This window comes from Macrobrachium nipponense, chromosome 14 (genome assembly GCF_015104395.2).
Source record: "Macrobrachium nipponense isolate FS-2020 chromosome 14, ASM1510439v2, whole genome shotgun sequence".
Taxonomy (NCBI): Eukaryota; Metazoa; Arthropoda; class Malacostraca; order Decapoda; family Palaemonidae; genus Macrobrachium; species Macrobrachium nipponense.
Window position 1 is genome coordinate 60,311,186 of NC_087207.1, and position 21,813 is coordinate 60,332,998.

A 21,813-nucleotide genomic window follows, 5' to 3' on the forward strand; every position below is an offset into this window, starting at 1 on the left:
CTGGGCGGGCTTTTGCGGCGCTCTAAAAGCAATACATGAAAGGAAAACGCACCCTCTTGTAGGGGAGGTGTCTCTGTACAGCTGCCTTCAGAGAAATGACGAGGTAGTCCATTCTTCCCCATTTTCCAACCGTTTTACAAACAGAGAGAAGAAATCCACGTACAACTGTTGTAGGGCAGCGGCCGAAGGGAACGGCAACCCAATGCTTTCAGTTAACCAAGACCAAATATTTGTTTGTTTGTTTGTATGGTGTTTTTACGTTGCATGGAATGAGTGGTTATCCAGCAACGGGACCAACAGCTTTACCCGAGAATCGAACTCGCGGTAACCGAGATGGCAGGCCAAGACCATACCGATCATGCCACTGAGGCGCTTACCGAGACCAAATGAAAACAGGGGAATAGTGTGGCATGAGAATATGAGTTGACTAAACTACGAATTAAGAGATTGACCTAAGGTTGTCAGGGGGAAACGGAAGCAGAAAAATAATTCCAAACGACTGTAGAGGGAGGATATAGATATCGTCACACTGGCTGTTGCACTTTTCTCATCATGCTAGCTTTAGTTGATAGCACCTACCAAAATTAACCCACAAAAAATATTGATTTCGGCTGACATTATTTCAGATCTGGTCGCACCAAATTGTGGAAAGAAAGTGGATATTGTCTCCCACCTTCTTTCCACGTTTGCCAGTGATCAGATTTGAAGTATACAGTAAAACGAAAAATACGGTATTTCTGGGTATTCTTGGGTATTCGTTTTGTTTTCATGGGCATTTTAATTTCAAAGGAAACCATTACAGCACAGTAACACAGTAAAATCATATTAATACAAATTAACATACACACAAACACAAACACACACACACACTATAATATACATTATAAGTTATATATATATATATATATATATATATATTATATATATATATATATATATGTGTGTGTGTGTGTGTGTGTGTGTATGCACGTATGTATATATATATATATATATATATATATATATATATATATATATATATATATATCATGTTTGCCAGTGATCAGATTTGAAGTATACAGTAAAACGAAAAATACGGTATTTCTGGGTATTCCTGGGTAGTCGTTTTGTTTTCAAGCATTTTAATTTCAAAGGAAACCATTACAGCACAGTAAAAATCATATTAATACAAATTAACAAACACACAAAACACAAAACACACACACACACCTATAATATACATTATAAGTTTTATATATATATGCGTGTATGCACGTATGTATGTATGTATATATATATATAATATCTATATCATATATATATATATATATATCATTTTTATATATAATTATTATATATATATATATATATATATCTATATATATATATTATATATCTATATTATATATATACGGATATGCCTATGTTATACCCTGCGATGTTATACGCAAGTATCTGTTTGTCTATTTCCCATTCTCGTCGGAGTGACATCGATGCAGAGAGAGTTTCTAAGTTTCGTTAGTATCTTCTTTGAGTATAGAAGTGAAGACTTCAAACTCATCGTGGTCAAACTTAACATGTATTTGGAAACTACATCTCTTGAGGAGAGGAAGAAGTGATTTCAGAGAACTTGTCTCGATGAGTGGAAGTAGAGATCTAAGTTACAAAGTCTTTTACAAAGATAGTAGAGCAAAGCTTAGCTCAGCATACATAACATACAGACAGACGAACATGTGACTAGGAAGTCACGTGTTGTCTCTGCGGGTTATATGTCACCATCTTCTCAAACGAAGGCACTGTGACCTGTTTTACAAGAAAATGCTTTTGATTACACAGGCAAATGCAAACCAGGGCGTCGCAGACACAAAGCGGCAGCGTCTAGCTTGCGTCCTGTTTATTAGCTCATATCACACTCCTTGTCTCGCCAGTGACCCCTTGGGTCATGGGCTTATTTACATATATGGAATATATATGTCTATGAAATGTGATTATTACATATATATATATATATACATATATACATACATACATACGTGCATGCATAAATGCAAGTGCGTGCTGACATGCTGATAAGTAGACGAACAACCCACACGCTTATGAAAATAAAACAAAACACGCTCGGTGCAAACGGAGACAGGAGGCACACAACCCAACCACTCCCACTAAAAGGCGCCGAATCCACTTACTGCTCGTACGCGTAGGACAACACAACAACAGCAGAAGCAGCAGCAGCACTCATTTGCCAAACAGAGTTGCAAAGCTGTGCATTTCATTTAAGGGAAGTGAGCCCGGGTAATCTTTCCTCACGGCGGCCCGGTGTGTTTGGGAGCCGTGGAAGCACGGTATTAGAAGCAGATGAGCCACGTAAGAGCCGAGATAAGCTTTCGCTTGATTCATGCAAGGATTCTCTCTCTCCCCCCCACCCCCCTCCCCTTTCGACGTAAGCTGGTGGTGGTGGAGGTGGTGGTGGTGCTGCTCTTGCGCACCTCTTTCGTTTTTTTGGGTTTTGGAGGCAATTATTGTTATTTTTTTAGTGGTTTGCTTATTATTATAAGTTATATAAATATTATCATTCAGCTTTGCTTACTATTCTTTCCTTTTTTTTCCACAAATGAATATTCTATTTTGAAGACGGCTTTTAGAAAGCTCCAAGAATTGTTGTTTCTTTCAGCAAAACTGAATATTCATTGGAAATTAACAACAACAACAACAACAACAACAACAACAACAACAATAATAATAATAATAATAACAATGATAATAATAATATAATAATAATAATAATAATAATAATAATAATAATAATAATAATAATAATAATAATAACAGCAAGAACTAGGAGTCGTTCTCATGTGGTAGAGAATACTAATATAGGGGAATATCTCCCAAGATTAAAAGATTCTACCAATAATAATAATAAAATAATAATAATAATAATAATAATAATAATAATAATAATAATAATAATAATAATAATTCCAGGTCGAATGGCTTCTCAAAGTGAACGACATTGCAACTCCACCTGGAAAAATAATTGAGTAATGAAAAGAATTTCGACCCCAAATAATACAGTAATAAAAAGGAATTCCGAACGCAAATATACAGTAAGAAAGGAAGAAAGGATATTTAGAACCAAAATAATGCAGAAATAAAGGGAATTTTGAAACCAATCAATGCACCAATAAAGGTTATTTCGAACCCAAATAATCCAGTATGAAAGGGAATTTCGAACCCAAACAGTTCAGTAATAAAGGCAATTTCGAACCTAAATAATACGGTAATACAGTTCATTTCGAACCCAAATAATACAGTAATAAAGGGAATTTCGAACCCAATGAAGCAGTAATACAGGGAAATTTGAACCCAAATAATGCAATAGTAAATATAATTTCGAAACTAAATGATGCAGTAATAGGGGTAATTTCGAGCCTAAATAATAGAGTAATGAAGGGAATTTCGAACCCAAATAATTCAGTAATAAAGGAAATTTCGAACCCAAACAATTCAGTAATAAAGGGAATTTCGAACCCAAATAATACAGTAACAAATAAAATTTCGAACCCAAATGTCATAGTAATAAAAGGAATTTCGAACCCAAACAATTCAGTAATAAAGGGAATTTCGAACCCTAATAATACAGTAATAAACATAATTTTGAACCCAAACAGTTCAGTAATAAAGGTTAAATTCAAACCAAATTAATACAGTAATAAAGGGAATTTCACCAAACATTCAATCAGTAATAAAAGGAATTTTCGACCCACCAAATCAATTCAGTAATAAAGGAATTTCGAACCCACATCATTCAGTAATAAAGGGAATTTCGAACCCACATCATTCAGTAATAAAGGGAATTTCGAACCCACATCATTCAGTAATAAAGGAAATTTCGACCCAACATATTCCAGTAATAAAGGAAGGAAATTCGAACCCCCAACATCAATTCATAAGTAATAAAGAAGGGAATTTCGGAACCCACATCATTCAGTAAGGAAAAGTAAGGAAATTTCGAACACACATCATTCAGTAATAAACGGGAATTTCGAACCCACAGCTTATTCAATTTCAGTAATTAAAGGGAAATTCGAAAACCCACATAATTCATTATAAAGGGAAATTTCGAACCCACATCATTCAGTAATAAAGGGAATTTCGAACCCACATCATTCAGTTATAAAGGGAATTTAACAACCCAATCATTCAAGTAAATAAAGGGAAAGAATTTCGAACCCACATAAGTTCAGTTAATAAAGGGAATTTCACCCGAACCCACCCACCATCCAATAGTAATAAAAGGGAAATTTTCGAACCCACATCATTCAGTTAATAAAGGGAATTTCGAACCCACCAATCATTCACGTAACAAGGAAATCGAAACCACCCATCTACTTCAAGGTAAATTTAAGGAATTTCGAATTTCCCACATCATTCTTATAAAGGGAATTCGAACCCCACATATTCAGTAATAAAAGGGAAACGAACCCACTCATTCAGTAATAAAAAAAGGAATTTCACCCATCAATTCATTCAAGCCTAATAAAAGGGAATCGACCCACATCATTCATTAAAATAAAGGGAATTTAACCCGCAACCCACATCATTAGTAAATTAAAGAATTTCGAACCCACATCATTCAGTAATAAAGGGAAATTTCGAACCCACATCATTCAGTAATAAAGGGAAAATTTCGAACCCACATCATTCAGTTATAAAGGGAATTACGAAACCCCAAAAATCAATCATGGGTTTCAAAGTAAATAAAGGAAATTTCGAACCCACATCATTCAGTTATAAAGGGAATTTCGAACCCACATCATTCAGTAATAAAGGGAATTTCGAACCCACATCATTCAGTTATAAAAGGGAATTTAATTACGAACCTTTCAAAACCCATCATTCAGTAATAAAGGAAATTTCGAACCAATCATTCCAGTTAAATAAAGGGAATTTCGAACCCAACATCATTTCAGTAATAAAAGGAATTTCTTTTTTAACCTCAACCATCATTCAGTAATAAAAGGAAAATTTGCCCAACCTACATCATTCAGTAAATTAAAGGGAAATTTCGCAACCCACAATCAATTCAGTTCAATAAAGGGAATTAAACGAACCCACATCATTCAAGTTAAATAAAGGAAATTTCGAACCCACATCAATTCAAGTAATAAAGGAAATTTCGAAACCCAACATCATTCAGTGGGATTGGGAATTTCGGGAAAGCCCACCAATCCATTTCAGTTAATAAAGGAATTTAATCGAAGGCGCCCACAAATCAATTCAAGGGTTTGAATATTAAAGAATTTCCGAACCCAATCATTCAGTAATAAAGGAAATTTTCCGAAACCCAACCAATCAAATTCAGTAAATAAAGGTTGAATTGTTCGAACCCACATCATTCAGTTATAAAGGGAATTACGAACCCACATCATTCAGTAATAAAGGAATTTCGAACCCACATCATTCAGTAATAAAGGAAATTTCGAACCCACATCATTCAGTAATAAAGGGAATTTCGAACCCACATCATTCAGTAATAAAGGGAATTTCGAACCCACATCATTCAGGTTTAAATAAATTGGAATTCGAACCCAATCAATTCAGTAATAAAGGGAATTTCGAAACCACATCATTCAGTAAAAAGAAATTTCGAACCCCACATCCATTCAGTAATAAAGGGAGATTTGCGTACACACCACTCTTCAGTAATAAGGGAATTTCGAACCCACATCATTCGTAATAAGGGAAATTTCGAAACCCCTCATTCCATGATAATAAAGGGAATTTTCGAACCCACATCATTCAAGTTTTATAAAGGGAAATTTACGAACCCACATCATTCAGTAATTTTTTAAAAGGGAATTTCCGGAAACCCAAACATCATTTCAGTAATAAAGGAAAAAAATTTTCGAAACCCAACATCATCAGTTTTAATAAAGGAATGTCGAACCCACATCATTCAGTTAATAAGGGAAATTACGGGGGAACCCCCATTTCATTCAGTAAAAAATAACCCCGGGAATTCCCGAACCCACCTTCATTTCCAAAGGGTTAATAAAGGGAAATTTTTCGAACCCCACATCATTCATTAATAAAGGGAATTTCGAACCCACATCATTCAGTAATAAAGGAATTTCGAACCCACATCATTCAGTAATAAAGGAAATTTCGAACCCACATCATTCAGTAATAAAGGGAATTTCGAACCCACATCATTCAGTTATAAAGGGAATTACGAACCCACATCATTTCCGTATAAAGGGAATTTCGAACCCACATCATTCAGTAATAAAGGAAATTTCGAACCCACATCATTCAGTAATAAAGGGAATTTCGAACCCACATCATTCAGTAATAAAGGGAATTTCGAACCCACATCATTCAGTAATAAAGGAAATTTCGAACCCACATCATTCAGGAAATTTAAAAAAAAAAAAACCCAAAAAAAATGAAGGAATTTCGAACCCACATCATTCAGTAATAAAGGGAATTTCGAACACAGTTAATACAGTAATATTGGGATATTCGAAACCAAAGGCCTCATTTAAATAAGGTAAGTTCAATTGCACTCAAGGGCATTAATCCCTAATAAAGACATTTTTCTTAAGTAACGAGTAAGGTGCAAAACTTCATCCATTCATGAGATACATGCCACCTATTCAGAGCATACTATACATATAAGCATGGCATTAACGCAGACGCATGATTTTCCTCATAGTTTTAGCATTTTCATGACGTGTATTATTATTGTCATATACATATTCACACTTTTACGCGGATCAAGAGAGAAGAAACATTAATATCTTTAAAATAACGATATATGAACAGACAAGAAAATACAACACGTATACTGACAAAAAAAAAAAAAAAACTACATACAAACACTTCACATGTACACACACACACGTACCTAGTATATATATATATATATATATATATATATATAATATATATATATATATATTATATATATATGTAGGTACATATAGATAGATGTATATTATTATATAATATATATTACGTATATATATACATAGGTATATATAATATATATGCTATGTATATAATATATTATATATATATATATATATATATATATATATATATATATATATATATATATATATATATATAAATTTTAAACTTCACGACAGAGTCCACGAATGTCCCATCAAAACTTCGAGGTCGTCTTCGTTAAAGTTTCAACACAAAACCAATGGAGGCGTGAATTATTGAGCCTCGACGTTGAGAGAGAGAGACAGAGACAGAGAGAGACAGAGAGAGAGACACGTTCAGGCAGACATCCACGAGTAACGGAAAACAGTTTCCTTTCTTTCACTTGGTTGTGAGAAGAACAACTCTCACGCAGGGTAAACTAACTAAACTACTGTGCCTGGATTTAGCTAATGACTAATCTCTCTCTCTCTCTCTCTCGTCTCTCTCATCTCTCTCTCTCTCTCTCTCTCTCCTCTCTGATTTGTCTGTATATATATATATATATAATATATATATATATATTATATATATATATATATATATAATATATATATATATATATATATATATATATATATATATACAAACATATATATAAATATATACAAATATATAATATATGTACATATATATATATATATATATATATATATATATATATATATATATATATATAGGTTTATTAAGTGGCGTTCTTTTTTCGTATGTCAATAACTAATATTGGGATTTTTTAGTTTGTAGGGGGGCTACGTTTTTTAATTAATTAGGTAATAGGGTAACTGCGGTTGTTATTGTTAAATTATTATATACATATATATGTATATATAATGAATATATATATATATATATATCATATAGATATATGATATATATATATATATATATATATATATATATATATATATATATATGATGGAGCGAACGTTTTATATATATATATATATATATATTTATATATATATATAAAACTATCGCTCCATCATCCATCCGCAACCACAGTAGGTAATCTTGGCGCCAATCATCCACCAATCACGAGCGGGGTGTCGTCGACCACTTCATTTTCGAAGTTGGTTGAGCCGGGTGAGAGAGCCGAATGCAAAACAAATTTCGGTGACGCGTCGTTTGGAAAATTGCAATTTTTCAGCCGTTGCACAAAACACCGGGTTTAATCCCGCGGAGATGAAAGACACCGCCATCCTGGCTATCAATATCTGGAGGGAAAACGCACGTTCATTCTCATTACTGTACATTTTTTGTAAGTGTGCAGCTTGTGCGTAATTGTCCGTGTATACATATATACATATATGTTCTGCAATATATATAATTATATATAACGTATTAATTTAGAGAGGAGGAGAGAGAGAGAGAGAGAGGAGAGAGAGAGAGAGAGAGAGAGAGATAGAGAGAGAGAGAGAGAGAGAGAGGGGAGTGAGGGGGGTTCAATACATTTCAGTCTTAGCTAACACCCTCATCCCCCCCCTTAACCTAAGATGTCTCCAGGAGAAAAACACCAGGTAATGGGCATTTTCACATTAATGCTTTGAAATGGTGAATCCGTCTAACGACTCACTATACAGAAAATTTCCAATATATTTTATATATATATATCAATATATATATATATATATATATATATATATATATATATATATATATTATAGTACAATATTTATATACATATATATATATATATATATATACACGTTTATAATATATAAGCAATAGATATGCATATATATATACATATATACGCATATATATATTATATACATATAAGCAGAGAGAGAGAGAGAGAGAGAGAGAGAGAGTCCTCATGTATCATCTGCATTCACCAAACATTTTTCTAATTTACTTCTACCTGGTATGTTGATTTCTCCAGTTTTATACAAAAACTGCTCTACATAAATTCTCGAGCATTTAGAATAATAAAAAAAATCATAAATCTTGTTTGATTAAAACTCTTCATCCTAAGAAAAAAAAACAAGTCGAAATTCCCACCGAAAAGCGTCTTTGATATAAATCACCAGATGTGACATCTAATAACACAATGTAGTAGATAGATGGACCACCTTGTTAAGGATCAAGTCTAGTAGCCCTTGAGAGGGTTATTATATACTATTGTGATATATGATCTCCTTAGCTGGCCCTATCTATAGGTGCAACAGGATAATGTACTTGTCAGGAATGATGCATTAGCATTGTTCCTGATGTTCCACCAACTTTTAATACGGGGGTCATATCTCCCTAATGCCTTCCAGCAGCCAATAGGCCTATAGTCTTAAGTCTGTCATTTTGTATATCCCCACTCGGGAAAAAGTTATGAAATAACGACTTCGCTCCAGATGGAGAGCACGATTAAGAATGGACAGACAGCAGAATCATTCGTTAGACATCATGAATTCCACCATGAAAATATTTATAAAAAAGCAAGGTAAAAGCACCAAATACCTTACGCAAAGGAAGCGAAAATTATTGCTGTCAACGCATATTATAGCGATGCCAGAAACATGTGACATAAAATGACGAAAACACAACCATTCCTTTTACGTATATGTACTATCATATGTTTTAATATATATCGTCATCATTGTTTGCAAGGTTCCAGAAGTGAAAAATACTCGACAACGGTGTATATATCGAAAATAAGACTGGTGACGACACTATTTTTTTGTTTTTTTTACTTATGACCATTCTAATCCGCAAGAGCCTGCTATAGTAGATTCACATCAAGCGTGCATCTGATGTCTAGGCCAGTCCCTTACGACGCTCCTGATTGGGTGTTGATAAGCCAATCACACGGCTGGAAACTCTCAGTCTCTCTTGGGTGTTCACATAGGCAGGATGTATATTCCACTTCTCCTGGGGGAAGCCGTATCCCGACAGGGGAGGTGGAACATACATCCTGCCTATGTTAACTCTCGAGAGAGACTGAGGGTTTCCAGCACTGTGATTGGTTTATCAACAGCCAATCGGGAGTGCCGTAAGGGACTGGCCTAGACATCAGATGCACGCTTGATGTGAATCTACTATAGTCAAAATTAGTGGCACTTCCGGTTCACTCAATACGAATGTTCACTTTACCTGAAAAATAACAATAACGACATTCACAATTGTAAATTCTGCCTTGAAATTATGATGGGAATAAGCACCATTATTCCGGTTTTCCAAACGGACCGAAAAGATAACGAGGGGAGGCTCCCTGGAAAAGTGTGGGAGGCGGATATATAAAGTTGACATCCAGCCAGCGGTGGAGGATGTGAACTTTGCATGATAGCAGTAAAATAACAAGAGGCTCCTCGCGAGAAGTGGCAGGAGGGTACATAAAGTTGAAAGGCGCCCGCAGGAGGAGGAGGAGGAGTAGGAGGAGGATATAATAAACTTTGCAAGGGGAGCATATGCAGAACGAAGGCTGCGAACGATGAAGAATGCACCGAATGAAAAGGCCAAAGGAAATGTCAAGAAAACGAAGGCATTCAAAATTTCAGGGGAACGAGGGAGGCCAGTGGATGTCTACCCGAGATCTTTGCGGTCAAGATGCAACGGAGACAATGTTGAGCACACAACGCCCTGGCTGATCTATAACTTACGGCAAGAACTAAAACTTGGAGATTTTGATTTATTAAATTCTGGCCAACGCTGGTTCACTATCGGCCATTTCGCGCAGAATACAGTGAAAATAGGGAGTTCCAAGTAGATAGCATAACTGAAGAAAAGAAGCGGAAATAGACGTAAAGTAAAACACTTAAAAAGTGGGTGTAGTTAAGGGCAGAAGGGACGCAGCAACCACCCTTTAAGTAGTACCATCTGAGGTGCACTGACGGCTCTGTCTCCCTACAGAGAATTTCAACAGAGATATTCATGAATAAATTAAGACATATTCGAAACATATGTCTAAGACTATATGCTGTTCAAGACAACTACTGAAATATCAGGATGACTGACTGGAGATAATGATGATACCAATGATGAACAGAGAAAAAAACGTACATATTCCCACACAGCTATTCATGAATGTCCCATACAAAGCAATTCACAATAAACTAGTCACAAGTGTGAGGTTTGACATCACAGTGAGTGACACCTCGAAACCAACGACGACAAATGATATAAAAACTCAAATGCCTACACTGACAAGCTCTTAATTCCAAAGTTAATCAGGACAAATATATATATACCCAAACGTAATTCGGTAATCTATAGGCCTATAATTTATTCCGGAATTTGAGCGGGGCAACCGGCAATAGCGATTCTTAGAAAATACAGTTAAAACACTTTACCAATTATGGTTACTTTATTCAATGTCTATAAACTTATAGAACTTACGGTACACACTCAACACGACTACTGTATACTATAGTAGATTTTCATCAACCTTGCATTGGATGTCTAGGCCAGTCCCTTACGACGCTCCCGATTGGCTGTTGATAAGCCAATCACAGGGCTGGAAACTCTGTCTCTCTCTCGAGTTCACATGGGTAGGATATACGTACCATCTCTCCTGACGGATACGTTTGAAAGACGTATACCTCAGGAGAGAGGTAGAACATATAACTCCTTATGTGAACTCTCGAGAGAGAGACTGAGAGTTTCCAGCCCTGCGATTGGCTTATCAACAGCCAATCAGGAGCGTCGTACGGGACTGGCCTAGACATCACATGCAAGGTTGGTGTAAATCTACTATAGTATAATGGACCTCATGTAACAACGGACGAATCGGACTCGGTAAGACGGTAACACCGTGCACGGTCCTATGCAACTGTTGCTGGTTATTTTCATCGTATTTTTCCATTCTTACCTTTACTTATCCATAAAGGTGGGCTTCATCCTGAACAATATTCTATTTAATATGGCTTTAAAAACATATGCAATGCCCTCTCAACTTGTGTGGTCTCACCTTCCCACGCACAGAGCGGGTAAACATCCGGTTCATTGGAAAAATGTTAAAAAGCCATCACAAACACAAGCTTCTACTCACACGATAAATTAGCAATGAAATTTGGAAGAGTAACAAATAATCCAAATATATATCTATTTACATACTGCCAGACAACCAATAAATAAATAAAAAATTAAACTTGCAAATACCACTTAGCCTAGCCTACCACATCACATCAACAGAAACACGTAGGTTAGGCTAGGGAGTCACGGGCAAGGATAAGCTATACCGAATCTGTCCGTATACCAAAACAACTTATACGTCCGTCGTATATACCACAGCTTAATGCTTCAAGTTTTTATACTATTGTTTCATACTAAAATCTATAGCAAATTTACCGTACCGACATATATTTATAGTCTTTATTTACAGTCTTTTGTTTATGGTTTAACGGTCATTCCCATGGGGCTGGGATTAAACACGGGGCTTTATGGAAGCAGAAGTGGCATTGAAGTAAAAATTTACTGAATACAAAACGTCTTAGCAAAGTTCACTTGTCGAAATGCGAGAATTTATCCACAGATTTAAACTTACCATTAATTGTAGAGTTCCTTTGGCAAAGGAGATGGTTCACAATTCCCGCGAAACGAAAATGGCACACCAACAACACGAACATACATCACTGAGAAATCGAATTTCCACACGAACCGCAAACAACAAATACATCAAGCAGACAGGCGTTAACAAATACACACAAACACGATCTGAATTCCAAAGATAAACGTCGCTGCTCGCAGTGAAGTGGGGTACCGTTTGATAGTTGTCAATTACCATATAATTTCCTACACTGTGCGAGACGAAATTTATGATAATGAATAGAACGTCATTTGTTTCAAGGCGACGAAACATTGGCTGGATTTACCTTTCCTCGTTCAATACAATTAATAACAGGTTTTATCATTTACTGTCCTTAACTGAATTTTGTTGACATTTTCTCATCGGTAAAAGTATCATGGTTAAACATGCAAGAAATATCGACAAAATGTGGTCATACACAAACATATTCACTCACACACACATAAATGTTCAAAATAGCAACTAAGAACATTTGACAATGTGATGTTCCCTCCATAATACAATATTGGTATACATACTCACAATATATATATATATATATATATATATATATATATATATATATATATATAAATTATATATAATATATATGGAATATATATATATAATATATCTATATTAATATATATATTATATATATATATATATATATATATATAGATATATGGAATATATATTATATATATATATACCATATACTATATATATATATATATATATATATATATATATATATATATATATATATACTATATATATATATATATTATGTGTGTATGTGTACCATTGTCGTATTAAAGAGGGAACATCACATTGTCAAATGTTCTTATTTGCTATTTTGAGCATTTATGAAAAAAAATTCCACTTCAGTTGATGTTACCGATTTTTTCATAAGATGAAAAATTAAAGAGAACAGGACGTATACAGACAGACTTTGGGTTAAATTATTACTGCTGCTGGAAATATCTAAGCGAGGACTGGAGTGTTACGTGACTAATTTGAGCGTTAAACAATTTATATATTATATATATATATATATATTTATATATAATATATTATATATAATATATATTATATATATATTTATTTAATTTAATTATTTATATAAAATTTAATAAAATTTTATATAATAATATTATATACATACGTACAATACATAACATACTATTATATATATATATTAATAATATATATATAATATAATATTGGTTTATATATATATAATATTACTATATATAATATATAATAATATTATATAATTTATTAGTATGTGTGTGTTGTGTTGTGTGGTGTGTGTGTGTATGTTCGTTCATCTGCATTTATTTGTTATTTTTATATTTCAACTTAGGGCTTATTCATGGGCCCAAAGGCCTCTTCCATATACAAGAGTGTTTGCACATTTGGAGTAATTTGAGACACAACCTATACCATAATATCCAACGCCACATAAAACAATATTGTTAACTTAGGAGATAAGTATGTCTGTATGTCTACTACGACGCTAAAATTTTAAATGCAGATGATCCGTGCACGGTAGCACGAATAAAACATAAGCACACACTAATAAACATCGCGAGTCGCACTGCTATTTAAAGGGGAAAAAACTGACGGATCTTTCATGGATTTTTGTTTGTTTTGTTTGTATGGTATTTTTACGTTGCATGGAACCAGTGGTTATTCAGCAACGGGACCAACGGCATTACGTGACTTCCGAACCACGTCGAGAGTGAACTTCTGTCACCTGAAATACACATCTCTCACCCCTCAGTGGAATGCCCGAGAATCGCACTCGCGGCCACCGAGGTGGCACACGCCAACACCATACCAACCACGCCACTGAGGCGCTCATAGCCCTATCATGAAACTTCTAATCCATAATTTACTACAATCGAACATCATCATAATCTTCCCTTTAAATCACAAAAAAAAAAAAAACCAAAAAAAAAAACCCTTCAGGAACTCTATGAGTTCAATAGACCATAAGGACGTTTATTTTCCAATTAATAGAGTTTAAATTTTCAAATAATCAGAGAAATTTTCAAATAATCGGAAAATTTTTCAAATAATCAGAGAAATTTTCAAATAATCAGAGAAATCTTCAAATAATCGGAAAAATTTTCAATAATCAGAGAAATTTTCAAATAATCGGAGAAATTTTCAAATAATCAGAGAAATCTTCAAATAATCGGAAAAATTTTCAAATCAGAGAAAATTTTTCAATACAGTAGAAATTTTTCAAAATAATCCAGAGAAAAATACCCCATGATCTATTTCAGACTAAGTCTAAAATGCTGACACTGGAGTTTTTCCCTCACTGAACGCTCCCGTTTTCTCTCTCTTCCAGACGAGGCACGGCGGGAGTCGGAGGACAGCGGCGACAGGAGAGCTCGCAGGAACAGGAGGTACAACGAGGATGAGGAGGAGCAGGCCTCCAAGAAGAAGGAGGATGAGGATGATGAGTGAGTATCAGCGGATGGGATGAGTAGGAAGGAGGATGAGGATAATAAGTATCAGGGGATGGGATGAATAGGAAGAAGGATGATGAGTGAGTATCAGGGGGGTGGGATGTATAGGAGGAAGAAGGAGGATGAGGATGATGAATGCGTATCAAAAATGGGATGAATAGGAAGGAGGATAAGGATAAGAAGTAAGTAATCAGGGGACGGGATGAATAGATGGAAGGAGGATGAGGATGATGAGTGAGTATCAGGGGATGGGATGAATAGAAGGAGGACGAGGATTATGAGTAAGTATCAGGGAAAGGGATGAACAGGAAGGAGGATGTTGAGTGAGTATCAGGGTATGGGATGAACAGGACGAAGAAGGATGAGGATAAGGAGTATCAGGGGATGGGGTGAATAGGAAGAAGGAGGATGAGGATGATGACTAGGTATCAGGGATTAGGATGAATAGGAAGAAGGAGGATGAGGATGATGAGTATCAGGGGATGGAATGAATAGGGAGGATGAGGATGAGGATGATGAATGAGTATCAGGGGAAAGGGATGAACAGGAAGAAGGAGGATGAGGATGATGAGTAAGCATCAGGGAAAAGGATGAATAGGAAGGAGGATGATGAGTAAGTATCAGGGGATGGGATGAATAGGAAAAAGTAGAATGAGGATGATAAGGAAATTATAAGGGTTGCATGACCACGAAAACTGGCTTTGAATTTTGTGAGTTTTATTAATGAAAAAAAAATTAATGAAAGATGTAATATCAATTTTAACTCCTGCATGGTTGTGTAAGAATATTTATATAAAACTGCCATTTTTTTTAACCGGCAAAAAACTTACAAATCGGTATATATTTTAACAAAAAAAAAAACTTTTTTGGATATAACAAATGTAACTATAAACTTTTTGCTGTGTATTATAAACGTCAGAATTAAACGTTAACTCTGCGTTGAGAGAATAACGTATTATCAAAACAGTGATGATATTTTGAAAATGAAATTTCATCGCTTTGAAATACTATCATGGAAGAGAAGCTTGATACGACAAAAACATAAATGACACTATTTCGTTCACACTATTCACTCGCTCCAATGACCTCTCCGGCCTCATGTGACTTACGGCAGCTCTCTAAAAACAGGGAATCGGCGTAAAATTCAGGCAACATCTTTTCCATTATCTGTGAAAAATATTATTTGCCATTCCATCCAAATTTCCTAAGAAATTTTGGTGGCAAAGACGATAGATGGGATAGATATCCTGGATAAAAACAAAAATGTCATAAAATCACGCCGGAAACTTGTTGCTTACATAAAACCAAGAGGTTGCAAATATGTCAACGCCCGTGGATAGAAAATGAATCCTTTATAGAAAGCACTGGTTACGACTACCAGTACGTCGTTAACTTGTATTCAACTTCTTTGAGTTGTGTGTGCGATAAGTCACCAGCGTGTTGATAACATATTTCATCTATCTGAAGATTGAATGAAAAAAAAGTAAAAGAACAAAAAAGGGAGGAAAGCTCTTCTGGAAAGATGGAAGATTATGATGCCATGTACTGAATGAAATTCTGCATTTTATGTCCAATCAAACTCCGTTCGAAAGTAACTCGAGGAGTTCGCTCACTCACACCGAATCAAATATGACACAAACATCATCCCAAAAACGATTACATAGAAACTTGCAACATCCCTTGGGAGCCTGGACTTGGCACTAATGATTCACAATGAGGTCAAGAAGCCTGCCTGCATCATGAGTGATCACACTGCAAGGACTAAATGGCAGAAAAATATTAGAAAACAACTAAGGACTTAATTTTTCGGTCGTTCGCAGTCATCAAAAAGGTTTCAAATCAGTGGGGCATAATTCCCGGCTTAATTCTGGTAATTTTTACGCCAAAAAAATCAAAACATCAAAAGAACAGGCAACGAAACACAAAGAATAGTATATTTGCTCTAATGAAGATGTATCAATGTTCAACATTAATATAAAAATGTTGGGGGGAAAAAAGGTGTATTAGTAAGAATTTTAACCGAAAGCATGACACTTTGATAAAGCCTAAAATCACTATAATCAGAGAAAGGTGGCCATTTGTCGTTTCTTCCAATATAATGAAGAATAATTTCGAAAAAAAAGTTGAAAACCCTGTTCTGTCAATTATGAATTTTCACAAATTAAAGAATGATGTAAAAAAACGATAAAAAATTTACTGTAATTTGTTTACAACGAGTACCTACCCAATTCTTGCAATGACCAATTATCGGTCTCTACACACACACACACACACACAAAACTGATCCAGTATAATAATGATTTTAGAGGGAATTATGTCTGAATATAACAACCACCTAACAACATCGCCGGGCCCCTTCCCCCCCTCCAACATCCACCCCTTCCATCTTCTACATCTATCCCACTAAAAGGAATTACAAGCCCACTTCGGCAACCAAGACAAGAAAATAAGCAAATGGGAAAATTGTGGGGAGTTAATAAAAAAAAATACATAAAAAAAGAAAACGATTGAGTGAAAAACACCGGAGTCAAAATACTGAAAACTCTCCAACCGGAGGAAAAAACGTTAGTTACATCGGAAAAACGTTACGTCACTCGGGTGAAAACGTTCAATAATTCCTCGTCTCTCACTCTATAGGATTGGGGTGATGGGAGGGTGGGGGGGGGGGGGGGGGGGGGGGGGGGGGGCGTTTGGTGGGGGGGGGGTTTAAGGTTAGAAGCTGCGGCTCGAACACCAATCAAGCCACCAGCGTGAATGACTCGACTGAAAAATAAATCCGACGAAGCTGGAGGTCGGGTGAAATTCCATTACGATGTTGGGATATCGGGTTACCAACTTCGTGGTCCGAAAAGGAAACAGAAAAGTCACATACACTTCCCTCTCTTCCTTTCTTCTTTTTTTTTTCAACTATATACCATGCACTGTCATTTTTTCCCACGTTTCTTAAAATGGAGAGAGAGAGAGAGAGAGAGAGAGAGAGAGAGAGGAGATGGGGATACCAAAGTGCTCAGTTCTGCTAAGCTACGTACCACAGTATTTTCTCTCTACGTTTGTTGTACTGTGTATGCTCATCCTGATTTTACGTATGTATTTATATGTGTATATATATACTACATATATACACATATATGTATATATATGTATAGTATATATATATATATATATATATATATATATATATATATATTATATATTATATATATGCACAAACAAAAACAATCACGAGAGAGAGAGAGAGAGAGAGAGAGAGAGAGAGAGAGAGGGGCTGCATCTGCATCATCATCATCATGATCATTATCATCATCTCCACCATGAAGACTGCAGCTGCGGCAGCAGCAGCAGCAGCAACAGCAGCAGCAACGCAAAGCCGTCCCTCCCTCGCTGCTCCCTTCCAGCAGCCTGGAACGCTGGAAGGGCCGGGCATTCAATCCCATTTAACGGCGCTTTAAAGAGAAGCCGAGGAGACCCTTTACTAATTCCTCGCCCGAGGTCTGTTAACAACAACAATAGCAGCCGGGGTGGCACCTTAATGCCTTCTCTTTCGCTCATCACCGGGGGCCATTAGTTCCGTTAATTTCGTCGCTCTGGCTGGCGGTCCCCCGGAACCCGCCCCGGGACTCCCCCGGAACCCGCCCGGGACTGCCCGGCGACGGAATGACTCCTACGGAGTGCCGGGGCGAAACTTTCATCAGGGCCAAGATATTGCAGCGGTGCCGAGGAAAGCATCCATTACCCATAGATGCTGCTTCAGGAGCGAAGAGGGTCGGGAAGTTGCTGGATGGTATAATTGACACGCAAAGAAAACATTAATTATTATCCATAGACGCCTTGTTACGACTGAATTACTAAGATCTTTTTAAATCTTCTTGCATAATACGCATACACTATATTACGGCAAGTAGGAACTGGTCACCCATTAATTAAGAAAAAGACATCATTCACGGATTTTCTTTTTTTTTTTTTCTTTTTTTTTTTTTTTTTTCGAAATAACGAATTATCCGTATTTAGGAGGAAAATATTTTCAATAGGTTACGTATCACGAATGAAACAGAAAAATTTATGTTTTTTTATTAAAGTATACTTATTCAAACTTAAAATATTTATTACATAGATATACTGTATGTATATATATAATGTGTGTGTAATATAATAATTTATATATATATATATTATATATATAATACTATATTATATATATTATATATATATATGATTGTGTGTGTGGTGTGTGGTTGTGTGTGTGTGTTGCGTAAATTATAAAGTTCATATTCACATTGCTTGTGATTCATAAATACATACATCGAGCCTACAAAATGTCCTTTAATATCCAATTCCACTCTACCTCGGAATTAATATATTTTCTTTTCATATATGCTTCCCCTTCGGTTAAGCATATATGAAAATATATTAATTCCGAGTAGAGTGAATTAGATATTAAAGAACATTTGTAGCTCGATGTATATATATATATGTGTGTGTGTGTGTGTGTGACCTGTAAAATTGTTCTGTTACAACAGAATTCCATGTAATAAAAGGAGCCCATAAAAAAAAACCTACCTGAAGAGAGAGACACCAGTCACTGAAATATAGCATTTTCTCACTATATTTTGGCGTTTTTTTATGGGCTCCTTTTATTATATATATATATATATATATATATATATATATATATATATATATATATATATATATATATATAAATATATTATATAAACTTGAGCAATGGAGAGAGAGAGAGAGAGAGAGAGAGAGAGAGAGAGAGAGAGAGAGAGAGAGAGAACTGTAACACAATGTTAATCAGGTTAAACATTACATCAGCGCATCCAGACCAAGGCACAGACTGCAGCGTTAATGACAAAGCACACAGAACAACAGTGGCTCAAGTTTGACATCCTGTATAACTCGTGTGACATGAGTTCGTGATGTCACTACCTCGACTTTGATTCTGATAATAATATGACGGCGAAATCTTTTGCCCGTCATTTTGCCCACCAAAACCTACATTACTTTTGTTTGTTTTTCGTTGTTTTATTTGACGTGTTGTCTTGATCTCCTCTACTGTTTCGTGTGAGGGAATACAAATTTCACCTTGGTCATTGTACAGCCTCCTAAATCACCTTACATTTGGACAATATCTAGAGAATATCTAGTAAGTATGTATAGTGAATAAATAATCATTTAAATACATGCACACACAAACACACACACACACACACCACACACACATATATATATATATATATATATATATATATATATATATATATATATATATATATATGATTATAATCAATTTAGCACGCGATTCAGGTGAAAAATAAAAATAAGGAGGTGGGGGGGGTGTAGGTCCTGACCTGTTTCGACTTTATTTCCAAGCCGTTTGACGAAGGACTTTGGAAATAACGTCGAAACCAGCAGTGCAGGACCTACATCCCGCCTTTTATTTTCTACCTGTGGATATGTGATATTATATATATATATATATATATATATATATATTGTACGCAAGCGTAACTACATTTTATGTGATATATATATATATATATATATATATATATATATATATATATATACTATATATATATATATATATATATATATGTCTATCACATTACCGTGATTCATATACAATATCGAACTACAAATGTCCTTTAATATCTAATTCGCTCTACCTCGGAATTAATATATTTTCATATATGTACGAGGGGGAATTTATTAAGCGATAATAGAATTGGCGATCGACAGACGCGAACCACCGACCTCTACAATTCCAGGACTGCAGTGAAGCCCTAAAACCACCACGCTTCACTGCCAGTCCTGGAATTGTAGAGGTCGGTGGTTCGCGTCCGTCGATCGCAATTCTATTTATCGCTTATAAATTCCCCCTCGGTTAAACATATGAAAATATATAGGAATTTTCGAGGTTGAGCGAATTAGATATTAAAGGACATTTGTAGTTCGATATATATATATATATGGGATATATATATATATATATATATATATATATATATATATATATATATATATATATATATATATATAGTGTGGTGTGTGTGTTTGTATATGTGTGCATGGGTGCATAAGCTGATATCTTTAAACTTCCCCCCTCCCCCCATATAAGAAATGCCCTGACTAAAACCTTGTCTCTCTCCATCTACAGGGAAATGCTGAATCCACTGGTGTATCGGGAATCCCTGACGGGGAGGACAATGCGAGGGGGCATGATGAGACGGGCATATACCCCTGACAGGGATGCCCTGAGCAGGTCCTCCGCAGCAACCTCCCTCAGGTCACGGTCCCACTCACAGCCGCCCGAGATCAACCACAATGACGTCTCAAGGCGCACGCGCAAGAAAAAATAAAAATACCTTTGGTGTTTTTTTTTTTTTTTTTTTTTTTTTTTTTTGTTTTTTTTGCTGAATCCAAAAAGAGCCATTTTGTTTACGATAAATGAAGAATATGATGAGAAATTCATTGAAATATTATTTAGAATGATTTACAAAAGATAAAATCGAAATGAAATCATACACGTATCTAAACATTTATTTAGAATTATTATTATAAACAAATTGGAATAACATAATTTTTGAAGTCAAAAGGAAAAATGATGATGAGTCGTGAAAACATAAAAAAAAAAAATTAGACAATGACGCAATGATAAATTGAAAATGTTAATAAATCCAAGCAAACAACAGGAACATTACAAAAACAATTTTTGTAATTGATTCAATAAACACATAACCACAACGAGCTCATTTAAAAATGGAAGGCATATTCAAACCAACATGTAATGAATTCTAAGGTAACCGTTAAAAAAACCAAAATGAGAGTAAATAACCTAACTATATCTCTATTAAAACG

The 21,813-nt window shown here is 35.1% G+C and overlaps 1 protein-coding gene across 2 annotated transcripts in view; it reads left to right on the forward strand.

Annotated features, from left to right (window-relative positions):
- Positions 1-21,600, forward strand: part of LOC135226120 (uncharacterized) — a 275,551-nt gene extending 253,951 nt beyond the window's left edge. For both annotated transcript variants that reach the window (XM_064265567.1, XM_064265566.1), the window contains exons 3-4: positions 14,829-14,943; positions 21,113-21,600. In XM_064265567.1, coding sequence (XP_064121637.1) covers positions 14,829-14,943; positions 21,113-21,314 — 317 coding nt within the window. In that variant the 3' untranslated portion in view covers positions 21,315-21,600. The remainder of the gene's footprint in view (positions 1-14,828; positions 14,944-21,112) is intronic.
- The last annotated feature ends 213 nt before the right edge of the window (positions 21,601-21,813 follow it).